The sequence below is a fragment of the Hemicordylus capensis genome, chromosome 2 (genome assembly GCF_027244095.1).
Source record: "Hemicordylus capensis ecotype Gifberg chromosome 2, rHemCap1.1.pri, whole genome shotgun sequence".
Classification (NCBI taxonomy): Eukaryota; Metazoa; Chordata; class Lepidosauria; order Squamata; family Cordylidae; genus Hemicordylus; species Hemicordylus capensis.
The window spans coordinates 21,056,616-21,069,209 of record NC_069658.1 but is presented as its reverse complement, the minus strand read 5'-3'; the positions used below and the strand labels follow the sequence as shown (position 1 = coordinate 21,069,209).

Here is a 12,594-nt window from a genome sequence, read left to right as displayed (position 1 = left end):
TATTCCAAATCCAGTCGCTTCCACCCATTGGGCACTACCACCCAACCCACTTTGGCCACAAAATGGAGGTCTGAATGTCTGAATTTTTCAGGTCCAAATCTGGGGTGATTTGTTTTGTACCCAAATCTGGGCAATTGAGGACAGGGGTGATTTGTTTTATCTACAAATCACCTGAATCAGCCAGATTCGGGTACAAATCATTTCGTAGCCGAATTATTTCGCACATCCCTACAAACCACAACAGTGTGATTATGGTGCAGTGAGATGATACACTAAAAGATGTGAGGCCTGCATACACATGCTGCTTCCCTGTGTGATGCAGAGGGGCAGGGGGTGGGGCCCTAGCTCAGTGGTAGAGCACTTGCTTTGCATTCAGAAGGTCCCAGGTTCAATCCCTGGCAGCATCACTGGGAAAGACTCCTCCCCGAAACCTCACTGCCAGTCAGTGAAGACAATACCAGGCTAAGTGGATCAATGGTCTCACTTGGCTTAAGTCTGGCTTGTTGCCCAACTGCACAGGCCTTTACCACAAACTCCTCATCTGGGAGGGCAACTATAGGTCCTTCCCACATGGTGCTGGTGTAGATGTTACTGGGCATTTTAAGTGTTGGCTTTTATTTTTATTCATTTATTTAATTTATATACTGCCTGACTCCAAAGGCATTAGGCAGTTCACAAAAATAAACACAGTAGAAATGGAATAAAACCAACTATTAAAACAACCATTAAAACATTGAGAGAGATGGCAGCAACATGGGATAAACCCATGACCATGTGACTCCTATGCCTCGGTCGTGGGTCAGGAGGGCATAACAATACATCCCCCAAAACAGATGTTAACTTAATTTAATAATTTATCCAGCTTATTTTATCCAGCAAGGTATATGTATAGGTATTTTTAAATATTTTATCCAGCAAGGTATATGTATTTATAAGATTAAGTAAAAGCGCTGCCTGGGGGATCCACATTCCTACTCTCTTTGGGCCTGGGAAGAAAGAGGGTATCTTAAAGAAGAAATGCTGTGGCTGAGGCATTAATGTTAATCCTTGGATTGTAATCCTGCCTTCCTCGGTATCTTGGCTAAGGTGTTCCTTTGCCTGGCTGCTCTGTAATGTTCTCTCCCTGCTCTCCAGACAACTGGCAGGAGGGTTCATGTGGTGTAGTGGTTGGTGTGTCAGACCAGGCCTTGGGAGACCCAAGTTCAAACCCCCACTTGGCTATGAAACTCACTGAGTGGCCTTGGGCCAGTCACACGCTCCCTTCAGAGCATTCCCTGAAACCTGCAGCTAGTCCTAGTACCTGTCCTTGGAGAAATATTTGTTAATTTCCATAGGTGTGGGTGCAGGGGGGAAGAGAGAGAAATGCACCCTTTGTGTCTTTGTTTCTGCCCTGTAACTTTCTGATGTATTCCATATGTGGTTTGAATAGATAATATTGAAGTGCTTCCTAGAAACAGAGAAGTACAGTAGAATCATTTTATACAGCCTTTGATTTTAACCCATGACTTTGCTTTTGCAGCAAGAGAACCAAACGGAAGAATCCGGCTTTATTGTAAAGGGGCAGACACAGTGATTTATGAACGGCTGCATCCAAGGAATCCTAAAAAGCAGGCTACGCAGGAAGCACTAGATGTAAGTTGACTTCCATGTTTAGGCACTGTGCTGTGTTTGCAAAGCTGTCGTGGTAACACTAGAAGCTGCTTCAGCAGATGAAGTGTATTAAGTGTAACCCTTGTTCCAGCTCTCTATTCTGTGACCAATATCCTCATTTATCATTTCTGGAGTGCCTAATGTGTGTTAAGCAGTTTGCAATTAGTCCCTGTCAGTGAGCTTACAGCAGGGATAGGCAACTTTTGGCTCTACAGCTGCTGTTGAACTATAATTCCCATCATCCGTGTGCACAACTATTGTGTGCACAACTATTGTGTGCACAATATAATAACTGCAGGTTATTATAACTGCAGGTATACAAATAGTGTATTTGCAAAGCCACTATCTGTAAAGTGAGGTTAGGCTCCCTCTGATGAGCAAGCCTTTTTAACACTTTCTTAGGACCAGACTGCACTACAAATGTGAGCACCCTTTACTGGCATGACTCCTCCCTGGGGATAGTCTTTCCATGAGGCAAGGTGAGGCAGTCGCCTCAGGCAGCAGATCATTGGGGTGCCAGCAAGGTGGCATTATAGCCTTCTGCTATCTCCTTAAAAAAAAGTGAGGGGGGGAGGTGCACACACAAGGACAGCATTTGGCACCCTGCCTGAGATACACAGAGGTCTTGCCAATGCCTAAATAAACATGGGAGTTTTCGTTCTGTAGTCTGTCTAGGCCAGGGGTTCCTAACCTTGGGTCCCCAGATGTTGGACTACAACTCCCATCATCCCTAGTCACAGTGGTCAGAGATCATTGTGGTGGGGGATTATGGGAGTTGTAGTTAGGAACTCCTGGATTAGAGATCTTCTAATCTGTTAAATTCCCAGCATTTTAATAAAACTCTTATCTGCATTCAGGCATCACGCCAAACTATAGTTTGTTTTTGCAGCTGAACCTGCTAACTGAGCAAAGGGGCACATTTTTAACGTGGTGGTTCTCTTATATTTAGCAGGGAGAGAGCAGCTGGCCCTAACCAGCCCCAGCACAGCGTCCCTCAGTGGCTGTTGCTTCTGTCTACCTTATGTTTCTTTTTAGATTATGAGCCCCTTGGGGACGGGGAACCATCTTATTTTTTCATTGTTTATCTATTTTGAATGTAAACCACTTTGAGAACCTTTAGTGAAAAATGAGAAATGGCAGTAGAATCTGTGTCACCTCACCAACCACTGTTTCTGAGGGATGGCCTTATCGGGATATTAAACAGCAGTTCAAAGCTGGTTTGTAACTCTCAGTTTGCACTACTTGTGATTTGCCTTTCTATTTGAATTCACAAACTGTACCTGGGACGACTGCTCCACCATGAGGATGGGAGTGGATTTATAAAGCCGAGTGCCAGCTGGATGGAAAACAAAAGCAGTCTAGCAGCTTTAAACTATGGTTGGCTTGTTGTAAGTCTTTAGAATCACAAACCACAGTGTAGGGGTTTTAACCGTGGCTAGCACAAACCATGCTTTTTCATGCCATGTGAACTGAGACTATGGGGCTGTCCTCACGACCATAGAAAATTTAATTGGCCCCCGCTCCCCCCAGCCCCTGCCAGCACTGTCACGGAGCCAGCAATCATGTGGGCAGCCGATCCGGCCGCCCAGGGCTCCAGCCATGCTCGTGTGCAGGGAGAGTGGGCTTAGCCCGCTCTCCCCACTCAGCGCCCCAAACCGGGTCTCACCAATCGTGAGACCCGGCTCTATAATTCTCAGCATTTGTTATGGGAAGCTATGGCAGTTAAAACTGATAAATTTGCAGTTTGTTACTTTCATCCAAGGTACAAGGACCAATAAACTTGTATTGCTTTGGAAGATACTGACTGACTGTACTGACTGTGTGGGGTCGGGACCTGAGAGATGGTTTAGATCTGCTTGTTCTGGATGGGGTTACACTCCCCCTGAAAGATCGGGTATGTAGCTTGGGAGTGCTCCTGGACCCAAAGCTCTCCCTGGTTTCTTAGGATGAGGCAGTGGCCAGGAGCGCTTTTTATCAGCTTCGGCTGATACGTCAGCTACATCCATTTCTAGAGGTGAATAACCTTAAAACAGTGGTACATATACTGGTAACCTCCAGGCTTGACTACAGTAATGCGTTCTACGTGGAGCTGCCTTTGTACGTAGTCTGGAAACTACAATTGGTACAGAATGTGGCAGCCAGATTGGTCTCTGGGATAACACAAAGGGACCACATAACATCGGTTTTGAAAGAACTACACTGGTTGCCAATATGTTTCCGGGTGAAATACAAAGTGCTGGTTATTACCTATAAAGCCTTTAACGGCTTGGGTCCAGGCTATTTGAGAGAGTACCTTCTTTGTTATGAACCCTCCCACCTTTTACGATCCTCTAGAGAGATCCGGTTACGGTTGCCACCAGCTTGTCTCTGTGGCTGCCCTAGGGCTTTGGAATATGCTCCCTGCTGAAATAAGAGCATCTCCTTCTCTGTTTGTTTTCAGGAAGACCCTCAAGACTTTCCTGTTCTCACAAGCTTTAGTTAGAATTTTAATAATTCGTTTTATATTGTTTTTATTGTCAACCTGTGATTTTTATTATTAAAATTTGTACACCGCCTAGATATTTATATATCAGAAGGGATAAAAATATGATAAATAAAAATGAATAAATAAGTTATATATATATATTTCCCCCTGTATTTTCCTGAGGTTGGGGAGTGTTCATTTTTCTTGGAGATCTCTGCGTGCCTTTTAAGTGATTCTGAAATGCAGTGAGGTCATTCACACAATCGAAAACTGTATTCTACCCAGGTTTGGGAGCTGTGTGTGCTCCCAATTTTTGGTTGTGTGGAAGCAAAGTAAGAGGAAAACCTGGGTAGCTTTTCCTCCTACCTTGCTTCCACACAATCACTTCTAACCAGGTTTTCCTCTTCCCTTGCTTCCACTCAACCAAAAATTGGGAGCATACACAGCTCCCAAACCTGGATAGAACACAGATTTTGATTGTGTGAATGACCTCATTGACTATCCACAGTTTCCCCTTGGCCTTTGCCAGCCGAATGATTCTTTTGTTGATTTGTCGCAGGGAACTTTCTCACCTGAGACTTCAATATGGTCCTGGGACATTCCTTTCTTTCTCCCATGTAGATCTTTGCAAACGAAACCCTGAGAACGTTATGCCTTTGCTACAAAGATATTAGCAATGAGGAATATGAGGCATGGAATAGAAAATTCATGGCTGCAAGTGTTGCTTCAACAAACCGTGACGAAGCTTTGGATAAAGTATATGAAGAAATTGAAAAAAATCTAATTGTAAGTCTAACAGGGATGGCTGGGGGAACTGTTACTCTCTAATTTCCTATTTAACCTTGCAATGTTACCTGTAGTGTTCATTTCAAATTACATTTTCCTAAATGCACATTTTTCTGTCCATGCTCTACCATCTCATTTCCACATATTTTCCACTGACAGCCAGATGTGTGCTTCTTGGACGTACCAAACATTTGTACAGCTTTTCTGCAGTGCAGCCTACATTCGCTTACTCCAAAATTATACCCTCATTTGTGAGAACTGTAATATATACAGTGGCCTAAGACCATCAACTATGGCCCATCTGTAAGCTGCACCTCTCAAAGAAAGAGTTGAGGCCTTGGTGGTTCTTCATCTCCCCTTTTCATTTGTGGCAATGGTGACAAATATAATGCCAAAAGTGAAGTTGTGATTGCCATGGGTGGGAGCGGCGAGCCAGCCTGCTGTAGAGTGCCAGACTAGGACTGAGGAGACCCAGGTTCAAATTCCCACTCAGCCATCAGGCTCCCTGTGTGATCTTGATCTAGTCACTCTCTCTCAGTTTAACCTACCTCACTGGGTGGTTGTAAGGCTAACATATGGGGAAGGGACAAGAACCATGTATGATTTTCTACAACCAAATGTAAATGTAATAACAACAACAACAACAACAATAATAATGCCTTGAGCATCTGGAGGAAAGCCATTATAATTTATCTAGGTATTTATTGTTCATACTTGATAGAGAACACCATCACCTCCATCCAGTAATGACTTCTGTCATGGTATTTTGTGACAGGCCAGTTTTAGGTAGCCCGGATAGGTGATATAAGGGTCATGGCTTGGCTAGCAACTATGATCGGCTGTGGTAAGGAGGTCCAGTTCAGGCCTGGATGAAACAGAAGGCCAGAGGCAGAAAGTGTAGTCAGGGCTGGGTTGGGGTTGAGTATCAAGTGAGACAGTCAAGCATTCATGAGTTGTTGGACTGCAAGGCTAGCCTAGAGCCAAAGGTTTTATAGAGCCAAGAGTCAGCGGACCACAGTCAGACTGGGGTCAGCTGCCAATGCCCAGCCTGGCGTTGCACCCCAGAGGACACCCTTGGTTCATGAAGCTTTAATCTCTCTGGCTTGCTGACAGGCCAGGATGCAGGTAGTGCACTGGAGACTGGCCATTGGGAGACCCAGTGACAGACACACACAGACCCATTCCATAAGCCTGTAATGTGTGCCAGTTGTGTTATCATAGTTAACCATGCCTATTCTTTAAATAAACTGCAGCTCTTGGGTGCCACAGCAATTGAAGACAAGTTACAGGATGGTGTTCCTGAAACAATATCCAAACTGGCAAAAGCAGATATTAAGATCTGGGTGTTGACGGGCGACAAGAAAGGTAACGTGTATAAAGAGTTGCTTCTTACTTAGCTAAGGTAGTGGGTGGGGTGGGGTGGAGTTTACCTTTAATAAATGTATTCTGGGGCTTACGTTTTGCTCTGTTGGCAGTATCCAGGGAGGGAGGGAGAACTGAAGCAACAAATGGTGACATCATGGTGGTGTTGTCTTCTGTTGCAGAAACTGCTGAAAACATTGGGTTTGCTTGTGAACTCTTAACAGATGAAACTACTATCTGCTATGGAGAAGATATCAGGTAAAGAGGAAGCATGTCATGTTTCTGTATGCAAGAAATATGAATGGATGAAATCACCTGATTCACCTGATCACCTGATTCCATTCTTTCACTTTGTTGTTCTGTGGCTCCTGGCCAACCCTTCCACCCATTTTAGGTGTCTCTGTTGGGGGAGCGAGAGCGTTTGATGTCACCTTAGCCCTCCTCTGCCTCAGTGCAGCTGGTCCTTGGAGCTTGGACCATCTGCTCAGCTGCCTCTCCTCCGTACCCCCTAGCTGGCCCTGAAATATCTGCAAGCAGTCCTTACAGGCCCACACCTGCACATTCAGGCATCAGGAAAGAGATCTGATATCCCATTAGACCTTACCTGGCTGAGGTCCCATCCTTTCCTCACTCAGCACTGGAACAATGCAGCTGGAGGGAACTCTTCTGGTAGTCTGTGGGGGCTGCTTCTTCATCCCACTCTTGCTCCCTTTCTCTCCTCTTGCCTGTCAGTCTGCCCCGTTCCCCATTCTGTTAAGCTCATCCAGTCACAGCACCAGGCAGCTGCTCTGCCCTTGACATGATTAGACATTAATAATAATAATAATAAGATGCTCCCCTGTCCCCAAAGGGCTCACCATTTAAAAACACAAGGTAGATGCCAGTGACAGCCACTGGAGGAATGCTGTGCTGGGAATGAATAGGGTCTGTTGCTCTCCCCCTGCTTAAATAGTAATGGAATCAACACTTGGAAAGGTGTCTCCCTGCCCAGTTGGCTGGGGACCAGGCATAGTTTCAAGGGTGCTAAACCTGGATTGGAGATCCAGGTTCGGATCTCTTGCCTGGTCAATGAGCTTAGCCTAAACCACCTCACAAGGGGATTGTGAGAATAAAATCAGTTAACCCACATGTATGCCATGTTCCTCTGAAGAGAGGGTAAGATGTAAATATGAGAAATGGGACTTTGGGTTGATGACACTTCTGTTTAAGAGGGATGATTCCAAAGTTTAGGTTCCGAAGTATTGAAGCCTTTAACTTTGATACCTGACAACCTATGAAACAATGGTGGCCAACATTTTCTAGGAAGTTGTGCCAGAAGTTTAGCACAATATATGAGAGAGTCCCACCCCATATGAATTCCTCTGAAGTGGTTCCCCCTCCAAGTCTCTCCTCCCCATTTGATGCAACAAATATATGTCTAGGAACCCCTGTATGTGGGGGGGGGAAGCAGTTGTTGGGTTTTAGGAAGGAAAAGGTGGAGGGATGAAGGATTAAGCTCCTCCCTCTTCCTGCCACTTCTGTGCTGTAAATAACCTGTTCCCCCACTATTTTGCAGAAGAGAAGCAATGGCCTAGATACCTAGACTTGTTTGCTACTGATTTGTAGTTCTGGATGAAATGCAGAATTCCTTGTTTCGGGTAGACAGGAATTCTCTCATCATGAAGATCCTGGGGTTACATAGTCAAGATTAAGAGGTTGTCAACAAATCCTGGATGCTAGTGTTAAGATGCTAGGGTTGTAGAAAAAATGCAGGTTCTGGGTCAAGTGCCATTGAGATCAATTTGAAATATACAAAGATGGATTTTCTCAATTCCTTGAATTGTTCACTATGCTAAATCCTTATGGCTTGAAGTATTAGAGATGTCAGAGAGAACTAATAAACCATAATGAGTATATGTGATGGGTCTTTTTTCAAATGTTTGCTCCTCCATAGTACACTTCTGCAAATGAGGATAGAAAACCAGAAGAACAGAAGTGGAGCAAATCTAAATTCATCTGTGAGAGCCAATGAGCCCTTTTTTGAGTCTGGCAGCAACCGAGCTTTAATCATCACTGGCTCCTGGCTGGTAAGTGTGGAGCAGACACAGCTGCTGTTTGGATACAAGAGAATAGCTCACAGGAGATAGCAGCAGTGAAACGGCTAAGAATGTAGCAAATTAGGATAGATCTGCACCTGATCGCACAAGCTATATGGTACCCTTACAGACAGAACTGGTCCTGTGATGGTGAGCATGAATTGTCCCCTATACAAAGCAGGGTCCACTCTAGTTTGCATTTGTAGTGGAGACTACATGTGTGAGCCCTGTAAGATATTACCCTTAGGGCATGGAGGCAGTCTGGGAAGAGCACTTGCATGCAGAAGGCTCCAAGTTTGCTCTTTGGCATCTCCAAGTTAGGGCTGAGAGAGACTCCTGCCCACAACCTTGGAGCAGTCACTGCCCGTCTGGGTAGACATTACTGAGCCAGATGGACCAATGGTCTGACTCAGTATGTCAGCTTCCTATATTCCTAATTTTCTTGGCTCTCCTGTCTGACTGCACAATTTTTTTCAGGAAGCTGTGGGATATGCGCAAGTTTGCCACCATGTGTGTGTTTGTACCAAGCTTCATGCCTTTTTATTTTATTTTTTTATTTATTTAAAATATTTCTGTACTGCCCAAAGCTTGCATCTCTGGGCGTTTTCACAGTTGCTTCTTGTGTTATCCACAAAAACAGAGCATTTTCTTATATATCTCCAGCTAATTTGCATTGTGTCATGAGATATTTGGCCATGTGCTTAAGCTGACAAACTGGCTTGTGTGATGTGATCAATGGCCCCTTTCGGGCCAGTGTCCATGCTGCTTTCCAGCAGGCTGTCACTTATAGAGGTATGTTGTTGTAGAAGAATGATAGCTCCTTGCCAGAGGATGCATCTGAACAGCTGGACACTGTTGTCGAAGGCTCATAAATATCTATGTAGACTATTGTCCTGATCCACATAGATGTTCATAGACCCCCTAGATACAGGCCTGCTCAACTTTGGCCATCCTGCAGATGTGGGCCTGCAACTCCCATAATCCCTGGCTATTGGCCACTGTAGCTGGGAATTATAGGAGTTGTAGTCCAAAAACAGCTATGGGGCCAGAGATGATCAGGCCTGCCCTAGAAACTTCTGAAGTGAAACCTCTTGCAAGAATGAATCAATGTGTTGTTGATGATATTTGACTTTTTGATGTCTTGATTTCTCGTCTTCACAAACAGAAGAGCAAACCTGCTCTGTTGTCAGATATTGAGTGTTTTGAATCTTCTTTTACAGAATGAAATTCTCTTGGAGAAGAAGAAGAAGAAGAAGAAATTCCTGAAGCTGAAATTTCCAAAAACGGCAGAAGAAAAACAGAAGCAGCTTCAGACTAAAAGGAGAGCCGAGGTGAACAAGGAGCAGCAACAGCGAAACTTTGTGGATCTAGCTTGCGAGTGTAGTGCAGTGATCTGTTGCCGAGTAACTCCCAAGCAGAAAGCCATGGTGGTTGAGCTGGTGAAGAAATACAAGAAAGCCATAACTTTAGCCATTGGAGATGGTGCCAATGATGTGAATATGATTAAAAGTGAGTTCATGAATCAAATCCCTCCTCTTCTTGGGATGTTACGGTGAATTGGTGGTAGCGTTGCCACATTTAACCATTGCTGCTGGTAAGAACGTATGAAGCTGCCTTGTAAATAATAAATAATGGAATTATTTTTACAAATAATGGAATTTGGGGTGCCGGTGCAGAATTGGGAGAGGACAGGAAGAGGCTTTGCCTTACATGCATTTGCATTTATCTTACCACAAAATGAGAAGCCAATGTGGTGGTGTGGTTAGAGTGTTGCACTAGGACCCAAGTTCAAATTTTTGCTTAAATTCACTAGGTGACTCTGGGCCAGTCACTTATCTCTCAGCCTAACCTCCTTTACAGGGTTGTTGACATAACCATATACACAGGGGCATAATTACTATTAGGCAAGGGGAGGCGGCTGCCTGGGGGCCCCCACACCTCAAGGGGCCCCCCAGAGGCAAGTCACATGTGAAGTGTGTGTGTGTGTGTATCAGCGAGGGGCCCATTTTAAAATTTTGTCTCTGGGCCCACTCCAGCCTTTTTACGCCCCGGTATGTACACCTCTTTGGGCTCCTCAAGAGGAAGAGTGGGTTATAAATATATAAATAAAGTGTATCCAAGCACATTTGGACAGCCCCCCATCTCAATTTGCATTTTGTAATACGTTTATTTTCAAAATTCTTTACTTGCCTCAATTTGCCCACCTACTTGCTATTCCTCGTATTCTAGACCTGCTTCCCCCTACCACTGCTGTTTTTGAGAATTCCAAGTTTGCCTTTCAGTTACACAGTTTACTTAAAGTGGGAATTTAATACTAGGAAAGTAGGAAACAAAGGATGAAATTTCCTCCATTTAGAGAGAAAATGGAAACAAACATTGTGTCCAGCAGGGAAAATATAGAAACGATCTCTAAAAGAATATAGACGGATCATATAGAAAACATACTTGTAGTTGCTCTGTCATGTGAATGTTAACTTGTTCCACAGAGCTTTTTGAAAGAAGCTAACTGTCCAGTGTGTGGTTTTTGTTGTTCTTCTAGCTGCCCATATTGGTGTTGGAATAAGTGGACAAGAAGGGATGCAAGCGGTCATGTCCAGTGACTATTCTTTTGGCCAATTCAGATACCTCCAAAGGTTGCTACTTGTTCATGGCCGGTGGTCATACATACGGATGTGCAAGTTCCTTCGATACTTCTTCTACAAAAACTTTGCATTTACATTAGTTCACTTTTGGTATTCCTTCTTCAATGGCTATTCTGCCCAGGTAAGAAAGAAAAGTGTATTGAATGTTTGCTCTCATTTTTCAATGTTCTAATTAAGAACAATCTCCATCTACATGAACCTGCCTAAACACTAGGCCCATTCACATATTATGTTCAACACCCATACGAGTGCACGGTATACACAGGTACAGATCTGTACATGCAGGTACAGAAGTATACTTCCTATCTGTACCATGCATTTGAAGGACCTGTATCACATTAAAAATGCTTGAATTTTTGGTAGAGAAGAATGGGTCACAGAGATCCAAATGCAATACATCAACTGGAAAAGAAGGATCTAGCCAGAGGCCTAAAGACACTGTAATGTACAGTCCAAATGTACATGCTGTGTAAGGGCAAAAAGAACTAAATCCATTTTTCTTCAACATAGAGAGAGGGAGAGACAAGTACTTGAGCTATGATATTTGTGGGCCAATGAAAAACAATTCATCGGGGGAAACAAGTATTTGTTTGGTTTCATAGATGATTATTCAAGATATGCAATTACTTACTTGATTAGTGAAAAAAGCCAAGTACTTGAAAAATTGAGGGAGAAAGTTGCAGAAGTTTGCAATAAGATTGGAAGGAAGCTTCAAATTTTGCAATTGGACAGTGAAGGGAAATCTACAGAAAATGAGAACTGAATATCTGAAAAAGGATGGCATTGAACATCAGATGACAATGCCATATACTCCAGAACAACAACAAAAAACCAGTGTTGCAGAAAGAAAGAATTGGTCTTTAGTAGAAATGGCCAAATGCATGCTGCTGGATGCAGGACAATTATGACTTCTACTTATCTACAAAACAGACTGCCTACTAAAGTTATAAATACAACCCCATTTGAATTGTGGCATGGAAAAAATGCCTAATATGGAGCATATTAGAGTTTTTGGCTCCAAAGCACATATGTCTATGTGCCAAAGTCTAAAAGAACCAAATTCAACTGCAGGTGTGAGGAAAGGATATTAGCTGGCCATGCACCAGGATATAAAAGCTATAGAATACTTGATTTTGCCACCAAAACTGTAAAAATACATAATATGTTGTATTTTGGTGAAAAGGAAAAGCCAACTAATGGTCAACTGGTCGTTTATGTTTTTGGCGGCCATTAAAAAATTTTTTTTAATTTAAAAAAATGGCCACCGTGCATGCTCAAATGGTCCCTGCGAGACCCTAGGCCTTGCCAGGCCTCACAGAGGCCATTTGAGCGTGCGTGGCGGCCTCCAAAATGGCCACTGTGCCGATCTTTATAGGCCCGAACAGGCCAAAAATCAGCCTGGGATGGGCTGTGGGGGTGAGATAGGAGGCTGGCAGGGGGAGGGGGAACCTTTGCAGCCCCCTCCCCGCCGCGGCCTTTAGGAAGCCCCTTGAAGGGGCTACAGGTAAAGAAAATAATTTAATTTTTTTAAAAAATTCATGAACTGAGGCGGGGGGTGGGGTTTGGTTTGGTCTGGCTGGACCGGGTGGGTTGGGGTCGGTTCTTACCCAAACCA

At 43.9% G+C, this 12,594-nt stretch overlaps 1 protein-coding gene across 3 annotated transcripts in view; it reads left to right on the top strand.

The window, feature by feature from the left end:
* Positions 1 to 12,594, top strand: part of ATP8B1 (ATPase phospholipid transporting 8B1) — a 107,503-nt gene that overhangs the window by 81,331 nt on the left and 13,578 nt on the right. For all 3 annotated transcript variants that reach the window (XM_053294666.1, XM_053294669.1, XM_053294667.1), the window contains 7 exons: positions 1,520 to 1,632; positions 4,736 to 4,900; positions 6,154 to 6,265; positions 6,445 to 6,520; positions 8,196 to 8,328; positions 9,558 to 9,846; positions 10,877 to 11,100. In XM_053294666.1, the coding sequence (XP_053150641.1) occupies positions 1,520 to 1,632; positions 4,736 to 4,900; positions 6,154 to 6,265; positions 6,445 to 6,520; positions 8,196 to 8,328; positions 9,558 to 9,846; positions 10,877 to 11,100 (1,112 nt within the window). The remainder of the gene's footprint in view (positions 1 to 1,519; positions 1,633 to 4,735; positions 4,901 to 6,153; positions 6,266 to 6,444; positions 6,521 to 8,195; positions 8,329 to 9,557; positions 9,847 to 10,876; positions 11,101 to 12,594) is intronic.